The sequence below is a fragment of the Epinephelus fuscoguttatus genome, unplaced genomic scaffold (genome assembly GCF_011397635.1).
Source record: "Epinephelus fuscoguttatus unplaced genomic scaffold, E.fuscoguttatus.final_Chr_v1 AP022699.1".
Taxonomy (NCBI): Eukaryota; Metazoa; Chordata; class Actinopteri; order Perciformes; family Serranidae; genus Epinephelus; species Epinephelus fuscoguttatus.
In genome coordinates, this window is record NW_026057521.1 from 591,491 (window position 1) to 611,188 (window position 19,698).

Below are 19,698 nucleotides of genomic sequence, written 5' to 3' on the forward strand. Positions count from 1 at the left end.
AATACTGATAACATAAGATCTGCTATTTCACCTCCTGTCTATGTTCTGTCTGTCATCCCTTTCTCCCTCCAAGTTGCCATTTTGATCATAGACAAAAATGTCTATTCTCAACTCTTGTCCTTATTAGAAAATAACAATATAGAGCAATATCAGTCAGGCTTCAGGGCACGTCACAGCACGGAGACAGCTCTACTTCAGGGCTACAATGACCTACTACTGCCTCTTGACTCTGGTAAATGTACCATACTAACTATTAGACCTTAGCCCCACCTTCGATACAGCTGATTTTTCTGTTCTCCTGAATGGTGTTGAGCAGAAGGTTGATATCCAGGGTAGCACCCCCCAGTGGTTTGTCTCCTACCTAACTGATAGATCCCTCTCTGTTAGTATTGGAAACCTCTTTTCCCCGTATCTTCCCATCACCTGTGGTGTACTGCAAGGCTCCATTTTAAGACCCATCTTATTTGCCGTAGTCTTCCAGGACCTGTGCCCTTAAAATCTTCAAAGTATTTTACTCCATACTGGAAAAGTAACACACATATTGGTTTCAGTGTGCGCTGCTGCTGTGTGCCCCTGCTGTGTGTTTGTGTAGGAGAGCCAGAGCAGCCACCTTGACAGCCACAGTTCCTTCTAGTTTTTCCATCTCTCCGAGCAGGGCAGAAAGCAGTGAGGACTTTCCTGAACCCACGTGTCCCACCACGGCTACCAGAGAGCCTTCTGGGACACACACATTCAACCTGCAGACACATAGGATTATTCAACTCAATTTATCTGAGACTTAATGAGATTAATTTCTTAATTAAAAAAAAGTACATGTTAATAACTCAATATGTATTTAGATTCTATGGATTATTTTTCTATTTTTTTTAATTGCTCTCTGTAAAGCATCTTTAAGTATCCTGAAAAGCGCTATATAAATCCAATTTATTATCATAATTATAATTATTATTGTATGTTTATAAATAGTTACATTGCCAACTATTTGTATTTTGTTGGCTAGTGATATTGTGGGAGGAAACACATTAGCAGGATGAAAAGAAGCAACTGAAATGCTTACTTATGGTAAGCTGACAATGTGTATGACAATATGATACCTGGCTGGCTTCCTTGGGAATTTTGTACTAAAACAATTGTAACTTTTGAAAGAATCCACTTGATTTGACTCACTCAGACAGCTGAAACCTCATTTCAGATTTGGCAACTTCATTGTACATATGGGCATGTGAGTACTTTTTAGAAATGGACTGGAGATGTCAATGGTGAACTACAGAGATTTTTTTTTTTTTTTTTTTTTTTTACTAGTTACACATGTCGGTTGATTTTGCTTCTTTTCTTCTTTTAGTTATAGTACTAGCGCCATGCTGTGTAATGTTGATACATTTGGTAACTTTTATAAAAATAACTTTTTCTCATATGTGCTGAAACTCACTCCTACACAGTAGCACATGAGACAGTCTGTGAAAAAAAAATCATGTTACATGTGGATTCTTTCTTTCTTTCTTCAAGCTGTCTCATGCTACTGTGTGGCTATGGTGACAGTTTCAGCACATATGATAGCATAGCAATGTAGTAAAAAGTACAGCTTTAAGAATAACATTATTAAGATATTGATGCTACACTGGTCATCTAGCCTTGTCCACTTTGCACTTCACAACCTTCATCAAGTTTTTAATTTTGTCTTTAATGTTATTATCTTACATATATTATCTTTGCAATATCTTATATAATTATTAATTATAGTTATTACTATCCTAAAACATTCTCCAGGTCCTCTGAAACTCTGCAGGACTTAAGCTTCTTTCACATAGAGCTTTCGCGGCGCCCACCGCGGGGTAGGGCGCAGAGGACAGGATTTGGGGGAGTACAGGCTCGTTCAGGAGCTACAGCTCCATGGTGACCGCTTCCGGGTCTATTTCAGGCTCTTCTCTGCTATTGGACACGCGGTGCCGAGTGCAGGCTGGTGGCGCGCAGACGCCGTGACATGTGCCCCCCTTGCGCCGCTCAGCTCGGCGGCAGAGCAGTGCGCTCTTGCGCCGCGGTAGCACATACACAATGAATGGGTTCGTCGGCGGAGGTCTGCGTTTTGCGCGCTCTGTGTGGAAAAGGCTTTATTTCCACCCTGCCCAGCAGCGCTACTGTGGCGAACAGTCCCTAAAGGCCTCTACACATGATCAGCTGTAAAACCGCTTTGCGTTGGCTGCCCCATTGTTTGTCTATGGAGAGGGCAGCAACGCCTGACAAAGCGGCACCGCTACCCTTGGCGTCGCGCACCGCTCTGATTTTCCACCCGAGCGCTGCGCTCAGAGTTGAAATTATTTGAACCACGGGGAGAACGGAGCAGGCTTCCCCGGAGGTCCACCTGGTCCATCTCCTCCACACTTTGACTTAGGCTATTTCCACGCTGCCGACAGTGGGACTTATATTCATTGTGCCGACAGTGGCTTGGAAAACTGCCCATAACCGTGTCATACGGGGAAGAGGGAAGAGGGAAGGCGGCTGGAGTTCCTCCAACATTTGCGGTTAAATTATCATATTTTTTTATTGACAAAAATATAGGCTGCTTCGGCTGATTTTTTCATGCACACATGTGCCCCTAAATATTTTTTTACAGTTCGCACACACCTATTTTTAGTCACAAAAGCGAGTGAAACACTCGCACTGTCACTAGCCACCTGTCTGAACTCTAAATGCATAGCGCTTACAAATGCTGCACTCAAGCTAACTGTGTTAATGGAGTGCCAGACTAAAAGGAAAGTGCCTCTTGTATTTCACATATTTTATCTTTTTTTTTTCTCGCCTAAAAAATTATCAGATATATGAGCACTTAATGGGTGGCAGGCTTTACCGACATACCTATGACGAACATTTAAAAAAACTGTGAACCTATCCTTCGAATGAAGTGTGCAAGCCTGTAATTTGTACATTACATTTTTGTTATTATTTTTTTCATTTATGTAAATGCACTGAAGCATCCTGAGGAAAGATGACATACCTGTTCAGTGCAGGTGATTCAGCTCTAGACCAGCTTAAAACTCCATCCACAATGGAAATACTATGTGGGGCTGGGAGGAAGAGAAAGGAGGCATATTAATATAATGTGTGTGAAATACCTCCATATACATATACAGGAAAGGGGATCTACACATGATGTGGAAATGTACAACTGTGGGAAAAGAGAGAGGGCACAGCAGACAAAGCAACAGAAAGAACAGCAGAAGATAAAAACTCACAGCCTGCTACTGTTTTGTGCTCCACACTGTCTTCCTGCAGCTCCTCATGAGAAAGAAACACTCTCAGCCTTTTCAATGACACGCTGGCCTAAAGATTAACGCAGAGGGAGGAAAACCCACAAACACCAAGGGCCAGATGCATGAGACTCTGTGTGGATTCATGACTAAAACTGTGTGTGTGTGTGCATAATTACAAAAATGTGCATACCCTTTCTTTTCATCAGATTTATAAAGCCCCATGTACACCCGATTCTGTCTTATAAATCTCAAAAATTGTAGAACCAGATGCATTTGCACGAGCGTGGTAGAAGAATATTATACACGAGGGAATGAATGATTTGTGCATTGTCATGGTTTAGTATTTTGAGAGAGTGCTTCACACTTGCTTTATGTAAAGAGGCTCTGGTTGTCTGAAAGTAAAGATAAGATGAAGACCTTTCAGATGCTTCAACTCCCATGATAAAAAGGATGATTAAGTGTCTTACCTCCCATTCTTTCCTCCCCTGTATCTGCATGGGGAGGGAAGAAAGTTGTTCTTTTGTTTTGTAATTTAGATGAACCATTCCCCCTGCCCTGGATTCAGGAGTCCTCATTCATTCATTAATTCATTATCAGTGGCTGCTTACCCTGGTACAGGGTTGCAGCTGGACTAAAGCCTATCCCAGCTGACGATGGGCAAAAGGCAAGGTACACCCTGGACAGGACACCAGACTATCACAGGGTTGACACATAAGCCTCTTTTACACTGCCCCTTCAAGGCAGAAGTTTCACGCCATTATGCCGCCTTGCTGTTTTGTTTAAAAGGTACAATCGCCGACTCTGGGGGACAGAGTTGCCTTGCCTTTAAGCAAGTAGCAGGGGTAGTAACAGCGCCAAAACAACCATCTGTGGGAAAGGGGTCAGCCAGCAGGATGGGATCATGGTCAGCACAGGCATAACATTTTGATGACATGTTATGCATGTGACCAACCACGGGTGATTTATAAAGCAGCTGATAGCAGTTAGCAGCTAACTCAAAGAAGAATTATTGTGGCTGAAAATGTCCACAAATTGTGAAAACAATAAAGTCCAGGAGCTCCTTACCCTCCTTACTGGGAAGGAAATGATTACTATTGTCATGGAAATGTCATTTGTTATTGTGCTGCTGACTCGTATGTTATATGTCGCACTAGAGACCAACGCTGTAGTGTTACATCTGTGTCACACCACCTTTCTAGTCTTCCTACCTCTCACAGCGCTTTAACACTGCGAGTCACATTCACCCATTCACACACATTCGTACACTTGTGGCCGAGGCTACCGCACAAGGTGTCACCTGCTACTTAGTTTTTAGACATTCGCGGTGATGGCACAACCATCAGGAGCAATTTAGGGTTCAGCGTCTTGTCCAAAGACTTTGAGATGCGGACTGAAAGAGTCGGGGATTGAACCACTGATCTTCCAATTAGTGGATGACCCAGCTAGCTCTATGTCTCCTGAACCCTCATTTAAAGCAATGTGAAGGCTTTTCATCTTTACAGCTGAGTTCTAAGACCCAAGTAAAACACTGGACTTTTTCCATACCTTTTTTTTTTTTTTTTTATTACCAATTGAATATCAAACATGAAAGGAAATAATACACAGTGGAACAATAAAGACAAGTGAGTGTGACTGAGTGCTTAGCATGGGAATAGAGGCACACTAACCTGCACCATACTACTGATGACCATTGGCAGCATGTTGAGAGGAAAACGCAGGATGTTGAAAAGTGCCAGTGACACAAAGGCCTTCTGGGCATCTAACACGTTTCGTTCGTCAATCAGTACGTACACAGAAAACGTGGACAGGGCGACCTGTACAGTCAACCAGCAGGAGGGACAAAGATCAAAGGGAAAGAAAAAGATCTTCATGAGATCACGGTCCTTTTTAATGTACTCTAAAAATGTATGCTTTTATATGCAGAAAATGAGAAGTTATTTTCCCTACAATAGAAGTGCAGTTTGTTTAGAATTTTTAGACACAGTGCTTGCTTGGATGTCTGTACTATCTATGCAACATGATGCCATGTCCAGAGGATGAGATGAAACAAACTACACCCTTCAATTGCAGTGCATGTCTGACCTCCTGTGCTGGACTCACCAGGAAAGGTGCGCAGACCCAGGTGAAGGTGGACATTGCACCCAGGTAGGCAGCCTTCTTAAGGACTTGCAGCTCACTCTCACGGATTTTTGAGACCTTGTCCTTGAAGGCCATCTCCCAGGCATACAGTTTAAGCACCTTAATGCCATTTAGCATCTCATTCATCAGCTTAATGCGACTGTCCTTACTCTTCATCTGAGCCACCTGCTCAACACACACGCACAAAATCTTTAAAGGAACAAATATAATCAACACATTGCTCCAAACTGACACAAGGTTAACTATGGATCCTCAGTGCTCACAGCTTGGTTGAAATAAGACCTCTTCATGTGTTCCATCTGTGTGTATGTATAAGAATAACAGGTGATCTGTTGGATATGACCTCACTGTCACTGAACACATAACCTAACACCATGCACAGGACATGGGTGACAATGTGTGTCTGTGTAGAAGTCCCACCTGGTAGGTTTTGGTTTTCATTGCGATCACAGCATTAACAGGAACCATCAGAACCATCACAGCCACTCCAGCCAACACGGATGGACCCAGGTTCTACACAGCAACAGATGAAAAAAAAAAAAAAAAAAAAAAAAACATTAAGTAATGCAGTTCAGCTTCCGACTCTGCCAATTTACAGTCAGTTTCCAGGATTAGTGCACTGCATGCATTTGCACTCTGAGATTCCTGTATTTTCAGCAATGCTTTGCAATTTCAGCTGTCAACATTCACACGTATATGCAGGAAATGCATTTTGTAGTTATTATTCTCATTGTGCATATACATTTACTACATCCCTGTTTACATTCAGTTTACATTCAGTTTATTCATTCGCAATTCCATCTACACAAAATTTTATGTTTTTATTTGTTTACATTTTAGCCCTGTATTTGCAGCTTGCAGTATTTTCTTTCATAGATTCAGATTTTGCTTTTGCGTCATTTGCTTTTTTTAAAATATTCATTGAGCATTGTTGGAGGGTGTCTGGGGCATTAGATTTTCATTGCTTCACTTTAATCATTGAGCACGTGATAAGGATACAGAAGTTGAACCTCTTACAGATGGTTTGCTCTGTTACTCATCATGCTGTACATACATATACACACAGACATGAAGCTCATTGAGCTGTGACAGAGGCATAACATGACATCTCAACTGCTCAACAGTTGTTAAGCTTTTCCAGTTTCCAGCTTCAAAGTGTTCCAATCTCATTAGCTGTCTACAAAGCTAATTGCAAAATGGTAATAAAACCAACCAAACTGTGTCCACAGCATCAAGCGCTGAAAACTTTGAACAGATATTTCCAGATGTCCTAAACTGCCAACTGTATATGATTTTACTTCAGCAAAGTTCTTTCATGGGTGCTTGTGCTGATCTGCTGTGTTTGTATGGGGTCAGATCAGTCTCATAATGAATGAACTCACATGGGGTTTTTCGCGAATGCACACACTCTGGTTCGCAGTTGTATTTCGGACTCACTAATGCACACGATCTGTTTCGCAAATGCACACGCTTTGGTTCAATCTGTCAATCAAATTTATGATTCTGATTGACAGATTCATCAGTTAATCAGGTGTGTTCGCTTTCAGCCAATCGTATGGCTCCTTACATTTTCTCCACACTTTTAAACCAGTCGCAGAGCTACTGAGCTGCTGTTTGCAGCGTTCAAACAAGACACGCTAGACTGAAACGGTGGAAGAGACATGGATCAATCTCAACCTGTAAGTAACACATTTATCTTATTATCCCCTCGTTGTAAATCATGCAATGTTATTGGATTATAATGAGTTGAAGCGTTCTGCTTAGCCAAGTAACATGTTTGAATGAACATAAACTATGAATACAGCCTTCCCGCCTTTCCGAAAATTGACCTCCACTCTTCTTAATGGCAGGGTTTCCCATTTTTTCTAAAGCCCCCACTATTCCCCATATTGGGGACAACCCTCCATTCCGAAACCCCGCCGTTCCAACCCTCCATTCGGAATGGAGGGTTTGGGGGGAAAGGCGGGAAGGCTGTATTCATAGTTTATGTTCATTCAAACATGTTACTTGGCTAAGCAGAACGCTTCAACTCATTATAATCCAATAACATTGCATGATTTACAACGAGGGGATAATAAGATAAATGTGTTACTTACAGGTTGAGATTGATCCATGTCTCTTCCACCGTTTCAGTCTAGCGTGTCTTGTTTGAACACTGCAAACAGCAGCTCAGTAGCTCTGCGATTGGTTTAAAAGTGTGGAGAAAATGTAAGGAGCCATACGATTGGCTGAAAGCGAACACACCTGATTAAATGATGAATCTGTCAATCAGAATCATAAATTTGATTGACAAATTTATCAGCCAATGGGGACGTTCGTTGACCTGTGACATCAGGGGAGTCTCAAAATTCACCACACAAATTTCTCACAAATGTAGAGAGGTTCACAAATGAGAAGCAGTTTGTAAATGCACATTCAGCGATTCGCACGATCTGTGAATTTATATTACAAGTGTGCCTGAAAATAATATTTGTGAAGCAGAGTGTGTGCATTTCCGAATTTATATTACAAGTTTGCATAAAAATTATATTTGTGAACAAGAGCATGTGCATTTGCGAAACAGATTGTGTGCATTAGTGAGTCCGAGATACAACTGTGAACCAGAGCATGTGCATTCGTGAAAAACCCTGTGTGAGTTAATTTATTATGAGGCTGATCTGACCCCATATGTTTGCTATGTTTGGCTTGTTCTGTTAAATGAACAAAAAGGGAAAATGAGAAAAGACAAACGCTTAAACAACAACAAAATCTTACAGTGTGTTTCTAAAAGTAAAGTAGCAAAAAGGTATTGTCTGGTACTCTCACTACTATGTTATTGCACCAATGTGTCTCTCAGCATTAAGCTGTACACACATATTTTATATGGTTCAGTTTTTCTCTAGTAGCTCTGTTTCAGAACCCACTGCTGCATAATGTCAATCTAAAGCAGCAGTTTATCGATGGCCAACCTGAAGAAATTACCCCGTTACTGCAGGCTACAATTACAAGAGTTTATGCTGGCTGTCCAAAATCTACTCATGTGAGACTAGAGTCCTGCACTGGGTCAGGTGCCTGTGGGTACTCGACGGGTAACCCGCAAAAGGCTGTGTAACGGGCGAAAATATTCATATATATATATATATATATATATATATATATATATATATGTATATATATATATATATATATATATATATATATATATATATATATATATATATATATATATATATATATATATGTATATATATATATATATATATATATATATATATATTTAAATTCACAGGTACGGGCACGGGTAAAAATGAACTATATGTGGGCGAGTAGCAGGTGAGACAACAACAATTTTGTAAACCCACCTGCCAGAGAAAGTAGAGGGCCAGCACCACCTGCAGAGGGGCGGACCATACCATGTTGATGTAAGTAATGAGGTCCATGAAGCGCTGAGCGTCTACTGACATCAGGTTCACCATCTCGCCCACTGTGGAGGTGTGGCGTGCTGCGTTGCTTATAAGCAAGGCCTGTAGATTCACATCAACAGCATGCACACAACTGAGCAGGAGATTTATTGAACCATGAATTAAAGAATGTTAGGGAGGAATGAAGAGTACCTGGTCTCATACACCTTACTGCTTGTTACTTAGTCTGTGCTTTTGCATCTTTCTTTGTCTTATTTCCATAGTTTTTACCATAAGCAGGGAGGAGAATTTCTAAAATGACTTGCACTTGTACCATGTAGATTTGCCTGTACCTTCCTGTAGACAGCTCCGATGATGGCAGTGCGCAGACGCATGCCTGTGACAAAGCAGACATGAAAGTACCTCTGCAGGATGAGCGACTGCACAGAGGTACATATGAAGAGCAGAGCTGTGTAGAAGTAACCCTGCCAGGAGGGAGCACTGGAGTTGTTGACAAAGCGGATCAGCAGCCTTGATGGGATAAGTGAAGAAAGCCAACATTAGGGACTGGTTTGCACCAAGCCATAACACAACCACGAACAACCTGTTGTTTATCTGATCTTTAGAACTTTTTCAGAGATTATTTCCAGCTTTGTCACAAGTCAAGGTAAACATTATTGCTTAATACAGGACAGTCCATTCTATGCTTAACATCTGTGTATTTAGTAACAACAATAACTTAATTCCAAACAAGGTCTTTTGCCTCTTTCAGAGACAGTGGGAATCCAGGTGTGGCTGAGGAATAAGTCTGTGTCTCCCCAAAAAGTCACACATGCTACAGAGAAGTCACCATCAGTTCCTGTGTCCAGACTCACAAAAAAACAAACTTAACAGTGTGCTCAGTCAGACCTCAACTATCCTTGTCCAGGGCCGTATGCAGGATTTTTGAAATACCGAGGTCATTTAGTCGTGGTACACATGGGGGGGGGGGGTCAGAATTTTTTGTCAATTATATATCAAAAGCCTTCAATCTGGTGTACTTTGACAGCCAAATTAAGAGGCTACATCTATAAAGAACTACACACAACATATTAGATTAATCCCATCTTATCATGTTTCTCTTCCCACTTCATACTATAGCGTAATTGCCTTTCACCAAACTTTGTTTGTGGGTATTTATAATTATGTTTGAACCACTTATTCTTTAGCAGGAAGTAGCAGTTACTTACTTCTCTGTGCTCTGTGCTGCTCTTTGGCCTGACCTGAACGTTTTTTGTTGTTGTTTTTCAGTTTCAGTTATATATTGGGGTGACATTTTGGGCATTTGTGGGGGGGGGGGGGGAACGTGTCCCCCTCAATGTATATGGTGACTACGGCCCTGTCACGCATGCATAATTAGGCTACAGTTGTCTGGGTGCGCAAAGGTGAAGTGCGCTGGTCTTGTCATACAAAGTTTGAGTGAGTGACAACTGGAGAATATGGAGATATTTGCATCTTGAAAGCCGGACTACAAATGTGGATAGACAGGGAGAAACACACACAAGCCTGAGACGTGGTAAGATACAATATTCCTCACTATATGAAGTGACTGATAACAAGATCTGTATAATGGATTGTAAAGAAATTCATCAGGTTTTTATTTTGTAGACAATTGATCTGTATTTATAGCGTGATGGGATGACAGCAAAATGATGTGTGTGGTATCCTTGGAAAGCTCTGGTCCTGCACTTTCATATGATATGTGTGGAATTTCTGTGCGACCCTGTATTCTTGAGTAATCCATCTAAGAATAATGTGTGTGCAAAGCTGTATGAAAGCTGCATCGATCAAACAAGAGTACCAGAATTTTCTTTTTTAAATAATTGTTATTATAGAGAAGAGAGAGTCACTCAATCACCTTCCATCGGTCCTCCCACGTACTTTCACCGCACAAGTGAAATGGTTTATTTTTATTTTCATTTTATTCATTCATTTAGGTCGGGAAAAAATACCGAGGTCATGACCTTAGTGTCCTCAATGGTAGTTACGGCCTTGTCCTTGTCTCTGTCATCTCCAGGAGAAAATGTTGCCGCTTACCTGCAGAGATTGGCCCTTGGATATGTGACAAAGTTGTAAATACCAGTGGTAAGGTTCATGAAGGCAGAGTTTAAGAACAAAAAGAAACATCTTACTCCAAGACAGGATGGTTAGCAGGCAAAAAAGTGCCTTGAACAAGACTTGATTCAGTCAAAAACAGATGGGTTACTAATGCCTTGATCAACTACATATAACTTACATTAGATTGTCTCCAAAGTCTTTGTAATGACAAGGTTTTAAAACTTGCATTGATTATTTACACTGAGAAACAATTTCACCATTGCTGTGCCAACATTTTTCAGAGGCATGGCACACAGCACCACAAGACAAGGAACTGGTTGCAAAAAACAGCAAATGAAAAAGATCTGTACTCTTCTCTTCTCCAATTATACTCATTCCTATACCAAAAGGTGTGCCTGATGAATGGTAAATGTTGAAGGGATAGTTTGGATTTTTTTTAAAGTGGAGTTATAAGTGGTACTTATTCATTGTCAATGTATAAAACAAAGCAGATGTCGGTTGGCACGCCCCCAATTTGGAGAAGCAGGCTGGAGTATGACATGAAAGCTGAGTAATGTACTGCTGTGGAGGGGTCAGCAACAAAACGTATTTAAAACACCTAAAAAAAAAAACACTATCATTTTAGGTGTTCACTATATTTAGAGTATTTTCACTGCTTTTCTCTTCCATCTGACAGTCCTTTCTGACAGGGAAGCTGTTAACGGTTTCAGTTCCACATCTATGCTCTCATCAAAGCCACCAGACTCCATTGACAAATACAGTAATTTTAGCACACTGAACACAGGAGCTGCTGGTCTACTGCTGCTTCAATCCTTTAGTTAGTTTGTATTATTGTGTAACTTTGGTGAATCTGAACCCTGCTTTTTAAACATCAAAGTCTCACAATAAGAGAACTAACTGTTAAAGGCAGCGGTAGACCAGCAGCTTTTGTGTTCTGCAATGTTAAATCACTGTTTTGGCAGTGGAGTCTGGCTTTGAAGAGAGAGGTATAACAGCTTAATTTTCCTGTTAGAAAACACTGCCCAACATAAAGGTAAAGGACTGAAAATATTATAAAAATAGCCTAAACTTGAAGTGATATTGATTGTTTTCAGTGGGACTTTTTTAGGTGGCTAAAATACATTTTGTTGCTGACTCCTCCTCAGCAATGCATTGCTTAGCCTTCATGTCAGACTCCAGCCTGCTTCTCCTAACTAGGGCCATGCCGACTGACATCTACTGTATGTAATATAGTATCTATGAATAAGTACCCCATACAACCCTGCTTCAATAAGTAAAGAGCCAACTATAGGATTTATGCCCAGATTCTACTTTTGTAGACCAGCATTGTCCTTTTTATAGATCCAGTCCATGTATTCTGTTTGCCATTGACTAATGACAACTTGAACACAAAAAACATATGACATACCCAAAACTACATGTTAAAGAGGAGCATTAGAAACATCTTTAATTTGACTGAGAAAAAACGTAGGTTTCTCACCGAAGAATCTCAGGCCCAACAAACATGAGGACGTCCTGGATGAGCTTATAGAGGCAGGAGATAAGGAAGTAGGGTCCGAAGGTTAGGCACAGTGCCCACAACAGGGAAGGCTCCCTTGTGTTCTGGGGGGTTTTTACAATCAAGATTTCAGACTCTTCCACAGCTCTGCCTTCTTTGCCCTCATTGTGACTGACCCGCTTGGGGGAGTACAAAGTTTTCTGCTCTGTCCTGTGGAGAAAAAAAATGGAAAGATAGACTGCTTTAATTAAATATTCTATTCGTGGGATCTTTTTTTCTGGACAGTACACCTCTAAAAGTTGTAGTCCAAGATGAGATTCCCAAACAGCGCTGTAATTGTAAAAACAAATAAATGAAAATAATGAGTTATTACAGGTTGGTTGGTTAGTTGGCTATTACAGGTTAGTTGAGACTTCAGACTGAAGCTGATTGCCAAAACATCTGATCAATCCCTATATGTGCCAGAGAAAAGCTAAATATTACGGTTTCATGTACATCACATCTGTAGCAGGTGCAGTTTTAACAGGAAGGAAAACATGAAAGGTCAGCAAACTGTAGCTCCTTTAGGTGCAATTTATTGGCACATCTATAAGTGACGTTTGAAGCTTATGCTTTTTTCCAGACTTCACATTACATAGTGAAAGGAAAAAGGGATGATTCAATGATTATGGTGGTGTTGGTTGATTTAGATACTGTCTCACTGTGAGTTTTTTTTTTTTTTAAATCTTTTTTTTTTTTTTTTTTTTTTTTCAGAATATATTAGAGGTGCTTGTTGAATGGTCATTGCAGGAATATAAGGTAAGCAAAGATATATATCAACAGCAGCTAGCATCAGCGTATCCAAAGAAACATGGATGGATTAAGTAAACATAAATCAGGCTAATAAAAAAAAAAAGAACAGAAAAGTTCACAAACATTACACAATGAAATGTACAAGATAATCCCTCCACAGTCACTGCCAGTGTACTAGACATAATATGAGCTCACTGTCACACCTAGAGTCTGTGCTAAGTGAGTGAATAATGTGCAGTGTAGTTAAGCTGCACTTAAGTTGTTGTGTTCTGAAAGCTAATACTTGTCCCGGGCTCGGTGGCGCTAGGCAACTGTTGAGATACTGCTAGAGAAGAAGAGAGAGGAGAAAGTTTAGTGTTGTTGTTGTAACATGAAACATTATCCTCTGTCCTGCGCTTCCTTTTAAGCGCTCTACTGCAAATACATAACAAAATTGGCGACGAGGATAGCCGTGGCTACTACTCCTTTGCTTCCCACTTTCCTACGATATCCAGGAGAACCTACAATGCCGTTTGAAACGTGCCTGAAAATGTTTGAAAACTACCTGCTTGTGATCGATGGGGAAGGAACCAAGTGGCCCGATGCCCGAAAGCGAGCTGTACTGCTGCAGTGTCGGAACCGAAGCACACAGGATTTTCTTCACATTGACTGAAACAGGTACCACTTATGACCATGCTGTGGCCACTCTGCGAGCACATTTCATGCAGGAGGTAAATGTCATTGCCTAGAGACATAAGTTGCACCAACAGGCATAGAGGCAGGACGAAGCTATTGCACAGTACGTCTCCGCGCTCGTGAGATGCTTGCGTTGTGTGAGTTTGGAAATGCAGAGCAAGATATGCTATGAGATCAAATAATAGAAAAAACGTACAGTGGACGCATATGTGAACGTTTGCTACTGGAAGATAAACTGACTTGACTGACTGACTTTGGATAAGGCCATTCAGATTGCCAATCAAGTGGAATCGGCCGCATACGATGCCAGTGTGCTCTTGAGCTGTGAAATGCCAGTGAGGGGGATGACTACGCTGTCAAAGAAGGAACAGGAACACTCCAGCAGTGCAGGTAACCAAAGACAAGCTGAAGCAAAGTCTGTGTACACACACGCAAATGCTACAGATGTGACTCAGATAAGCACGTGGCAAACTCCACAAAATGTCCTGCTACAAACAAAACATGCAAATCATGTAGAAAGACTGGACACTTTGCAAAAGTGTGCCGCTCAAGTCAAAAAAACGGAGGTGAGAGAGACTGTCATGACAGTGCTACTTCTGAAAGATGCTGTCCCAGCAGAGAAGAAAATAATGTGCAATGTAGAAGTAGGCAAGTCACTGAAAAAAGGTGCCCACTTAAGATGATAGTGGATACAGGATCTTCAGTTTCACTGCTGCCAGCTCATGTCAATGAGGATTCATTCAGTCACATACCGCTGAACCAAACAGATGTTCCTCTGGTGACATACTCAAGACAGAGGATTCCAGTGCTGGGCCGACTGGATACACATGCATTTCATGATGGATGTTCTGCCCCGGCCTCCTTCTACATTGTGGAGTCAGGTTCACTGCTGCTGTGGTTGGACTTGATTGAGGCTCTGGAAATGGTCATTGTGGGAAACAAGGTGATACTCAGAGCAGAACAGGCAGTCCGGGGGCTAACAGTACCTTCCCCTACCACAGCTCCGCATCCACCTATAACTACAGCTCTGCCTCCTCCTCCTTCTGCTACAACTCCTCCTGCCACACCTCCAGCTCCTCCTGCAACTATAACACCACCTCCACCTGCGACTACAGCTCAGCCTCCACCTATGGGCTGTGTGAAAAACTTTGTGCATAAAGTCAAAGTGAGAGATGATGTGAAGACTGTGCAGCAGAAATTGAGGAGGTTGCCCTTCGTTGTCAGATATGCTGTTTCTGCAGAGTTAAAGCGTCTACTGGATGTTGACATCATCGAGAAGACTGACGCGTCTCCCTGGGTGTCGCCAATTGCGGTGACTCAATGGAAGAACTCAGCTAGGATACGGATGTTGCCAGACCTCAGACCCTCACTACCCCATTCCACACATGGAGGAGCTCTTTTCAGAACTCAGAGGAGCAACCATGTTCTCAACCATCGACCTTGCAAATGCCTACCATCAGGTTCCTCTGCATTACCCATGAAGGGCTCTTCGGGTACAAGCGAGTGTGCTATGGGCTAGCATCAGCACCTGCTGCATTTCAGAAAATGATGTCCATAGTCCTTCAAGACCTACCTGGTGTTCTAGCATATCTTGAGGACATCATTGTCTACTCATCTTGCCATGCTGGTCATGAGACATGCCTGAAAACTGTTCTCTACAGGCTACAGGAAGCTGGCCTACTCCTGAATACAAAGAATGCAAATTCTACCAGGACAAGCTGACTCACCTGGGCCACATCATAAGTAAGGATGGTCTGCTGCCAAATAATGATCACATTGCAGCTATTTGTGATGCTCCAACACCGAGCCATGCTGCCCTCAGGTCCTTCCTGGGCCTGACATCATGGTACTCCAAGTTCATACAAAACTATGCAACCTTTGTGGAGCCAATTAGAAATGTGCTGCATGACACTACATTCACATGGACTTAACAGAACAGCTTCCATGAAGTCAAACTGCTTATTACTGACCGTCCAGCACTTGCCATGTTTGACCCCTCACTGCCCGCAGCAGATTGCCTTTCACGATTGCCACCGCCATGCAAAGAGGATGGCTCCCCAGACATGGAACCAGAGACTGTGGCTCCCATTTTCACCCTTTTAACTGCCATTCCCATGTCTGACTTCACACATGTCTGCTCTTTCTGCCCAGAGCTAAGCAAGCTGCGCACCTACATGACTAAAGGGTGGCCTGCATCATCCAAAACCCTACCGGCAGACATGATACCTTACTACCAGGTGAGAAATGAACTGTCAGTGTACAACTCACTGATTTTGAGAGGGACTCACAGAATAGTGGTGCCAGTAAAGCTACGTTCCCACATGATACACCTAGCACACGAGAGCCACCAAGGCATAATACGTACAAAACAGAGACTCAGAGACTTGTATTGGTGGCCTAAGATGGACGTGTTGGTAGAGTCTGTCATTGCTACCTGTGTGTCCTGTCAGCTGAATGACAAAACAACAAGAACTGCCCCTGCACCCATGACACCAGTCCCTTTGCCTGATGGACCCTGGCAAAAGCTTGCTGTCGACATTGCTGGCCCATTTGAGACTGGCCCTGCTGACTGCAATTTCGCTATTACCATGGTGGACTACTATTCAAAGTGGCCAGAGTTGTGTTTTGCTCCACAGTGCACCACTGCTACAGTGATAAGCTTCATGAGATCAAAAAAGAGGAAACCCCATGGCTGTGGTGACAGACAATGGTCCAAAGCTAACATCCTAAGAACCATCCTCTTTCCTGGAGAAACGAGATATCCAACACATCGGGACTACAATCTACCATCCAGAGGGAAATGGGGTGTTAAAAGAATGCATCCTTACTGCACAAAGAGAGAAAGCTCCGTGGAAAACGCATGTCACTGAGTTCCTTCGAGTCTACAGAGCTGCACCACATGCAACCACAGGAATATCACCATTCCAGCTCACGTATGGAAGAAAAATGAGGACCAAACTCTCTATCCAGCCAAAGCTCACAACTGCTCAGGATCAAGCACTGACACACAGAGTTGCAAAGAAACAGTAGCACATGAAAACATACACTGATGCCAAGAGACATGCCAAGACTCCAAAACTGCACCCAGGAAGACTGGTGCGCATGAAGAAACCCAGTGCATGTCTAGAAAGGAAAGTCCAAGTTCAGTGAACCTCTGAATGTGACACAGCAGACAGGACCTCACAGCTACAGACTGACTGATGGGAAGACTTGGGACGCTTTACACTTGTCTGTGTTGCTGGAGACCTTCACTCTTTCTGCAGAGGAACAAAGGCCTACGGAGCCTGCCACAAGTGACAATGTACAGTATAGGAGCCAGCGAAACAGAAAACAGCCAGCTTGGATCAAGGACTATGTACATAAAAAAAGGACATATAATCTGTTATTGTAACAGTGACTAAAAAGAAAATGGTAAAGACAGTTCCCTCACTGTTGGTGAAGTAAAATCCAGTTTGTAACTACAGACGATGTTTTTCTTAACTTCTGCTGGTTCCTCATTTTGTGTTAGGAAAGAAGTAACCTTTTTAAGAAAGGGGGAAATGTTGTGTTCTGAAAGCTAATACTTGTCCAGGCCAATAGGTGGCGCTAGGCAACTGTTGAGATAATGCTAAAGAAGAGCGAGGAGAAAGTTTGCAGTGTTGTTGTATTACATACTATCCGCAGTAAAGTAACATGAAACGTTATCCTCTGTCCCGTGCTTCCTTTTAAGTGCTCTACTGCAAATACATAACACAAGTCAAGCCTTTATAGGGTCTGGATTGCTTTTAGAAAAGGCTCAGGTTTTATTTATCGTGTGAATTTGTTAATAGCATTTTGTATATTTCTATATTTAAGTACACTTAAAACTGTTATGAGTTAATATTTAAAATAAATTGCCTTTGCAATACAAAAAGCTGTTCTATGCCACCGATGTTCATTTTGGGCTTTCTTTTTAAAAAAGTATCAGTTCAGGCACTGTTTAGGCACCTTTTTCATGTTTTCATTGCTGTCTTGGTTCAGCCCCTTACACATTGTTTGGATGTTCACAACTACTATGCATTGTTTTTAGTATTACCAGAGCAACAATAGCCCTTTTTACACAGAGGTGACGCTACAGAGCTGCTATGAAGTACCTTCTTTATGCCTCCTTTACACAGAACCAAACAACAGTGGCATCATGTCACTACAGTGTGTGATTTTAGACAGTGTGCCGGCATCGCAGAATCAAAAGAGGCATGATGGGTATGACATTTAACACAACAGTGTCAGCCTCTACCGTGACATGTAACATACGCGACAGCAGCACCATTAAAAAAAAAACTATGGCAAAACATGGCAATAGCTATCGTTTATCATCTCTGTAACATGGCAGCTAATCCTGTCCTCTGCTTGGAGGGTAAGGAGATCCCGAATCTCATTGTTTGCTTTGCAGCTTTGAGTTAGCTGTTAACTGATGCTGACTACTATTTATTTAAAAAAAACACTGGGAGCATTTTTGCCTTCGTGAAAATAGTTGAGGAAAGACAGGATGGGTGGGAGGGAGAGAGAGAGGGGGATGACATGCAGAAAAGGGCCACAGGTATGAATGGAACCAGGGCCCTATTTCAGAAAGCAGGATTTGTGAAAACTCTGAGTATGCTGAGCCTGAGATGAGGGAAACTCTGACTTTTCTGTTTCACAAAGCCAGTTCAGCGTAACCCTGAGTCAGTTACAGTGGCGGTTCTAGGGGCAGGGCCACAGGGGCATTGGTCCCATCTGAAATCTAACTGGCCCCCTGAAGTGCCCCTGTCCTGTCACTCATCTGTTGTTTTGTCCGAGAATGACAATCAGCTTATTGGTGCAATTCTGTGCCCAACAATTGGTGGCAGTAGTGCGCAAAATAGGCACGTCCACTGTCAATAAAGCTGACAGAAGACGATAATTTGAAAGAACTCAGGTTCACACTCCAACGATACCACAGCAATAGGTGGGCTGGAGACGACACGGAGAACCGCCCGATGGCAGTCAACGTTTTGTAGAGATTGTTGGTAAGTCACAAATCCCCATGGTTGTCATTAATGTTTGAAAGAACATTAATTGCTGCCGTCACTCAGTCTGACAAACATTAAATTAAGAAGAAGCAGTAAGCTATTAATTAGCATTAGCTTTCACTAATACATGTAATACTAATCAATGTACGTTACTTCTTCGTAATTTGCATTTTTGTATTAACATTAACCATAATGTTTGGTCGCAATTCAGAGTATGAAAAGAAAGGGTCACTCTCAGACGGGTCTGTCTACCAGCCGCTGAAAATGAGCAGGGAGAGTGTGATAGAGGATGGTCGACCAGAGGCTGGTCACGGTCAAGAGCAGGGCAGCTCCAATCCCTCTTCACCAGGTCAGACATCATCTAGGCACAGCAACAACAGTAACTCTGTAATGTATGATATGGCTGGTATTGTTATGAAATGGCACAGAAGTTAAGTAATTGTCATACTGTTAAATCCCAATTGACACTGGCGCTAAATGTTTGGAGATCTGCTTGAGGAGTAACTTTAACAATTAGCTGGTAACTTGAATGTTAAAACTCATAACACACTTGTTTGTACCAATTTACTAGTAATTGTAATTGTAAAAGTGCGATTGTGAGAATCTCCGCCACATTTTCGTTAGTGGGCACTCTATATTTTACCTCTGTTTGTTTGTGACTATTGTGAATAAAAATAGTGAAAACAGTAAATGGATGTATCCTAAATTAAAGGAACAGTGTATCAAAGCGCAGATCCACCTTACTTGACCACAGCAAAGTTTGTATGAATGTAGGCATTGCCTTGACATTAATCTATAGCTGGATCTCTGTCTCACTGTAGATTAGACTACTTGCACATTGTGTAATCCCATGTTGTGTT

General features: G+C 42.0%; 1 protein-coding gene across 4 annotated transcripts in view; it reads right to left on the bottom strand.

The window, feature by feature from the left end:
- abcc1 (ATP-binding cassette, sub-family C (CFTR/MRP), member 1) overlaps positions 1-19,698 on the bottom strand; it is a 119,967-nt gene that overhangs the window by 29,884 nt on the left and 70,385 nt on the right. For all 4 annotated transcript variants that reach the window (XR_007448858.1, XM_049570834.1, XM_049570833.1 and 1 more), the window contains exons 8-16: positions 12,345-12,572; positions 9,121-9,298; positions 8,729-8,890; positions 5,808-5,900; positions 5,349-5,552; positions 4,916-5,062; positions 3,231-3,318; positions 2,993-3,062; positions 611-737 (exon numbers count right to left, since the gene is read on the bottom strand). Coding sequence is in view for 3 of the 4 variants with exons in the window: in XM_049570834.1 (XP_049426791.1) it covers positions 611-737; positions 2,993-3,062; positions 3,231-3,318; positions 4,916-5,062; positions 5,349-5,552; positions 5,808-5,900; positions 8,729-8,890; positions 9,121-9,298; positions 12,345-12,572 (1,297 nt within the window). In the remaining variant the exon portion in view is untranslated. The remainder of the gene's footprint in view (positions 1-610; positions 738-2,992; positions 3,063-3,230; positions 3,319-4,915; positions 5,063-5,348; positions 5,553-5,807; positions 5,901-8,728; positions 8,891-9,120; positions 9,299-12,344; positions 12,573-19,698) is intronic.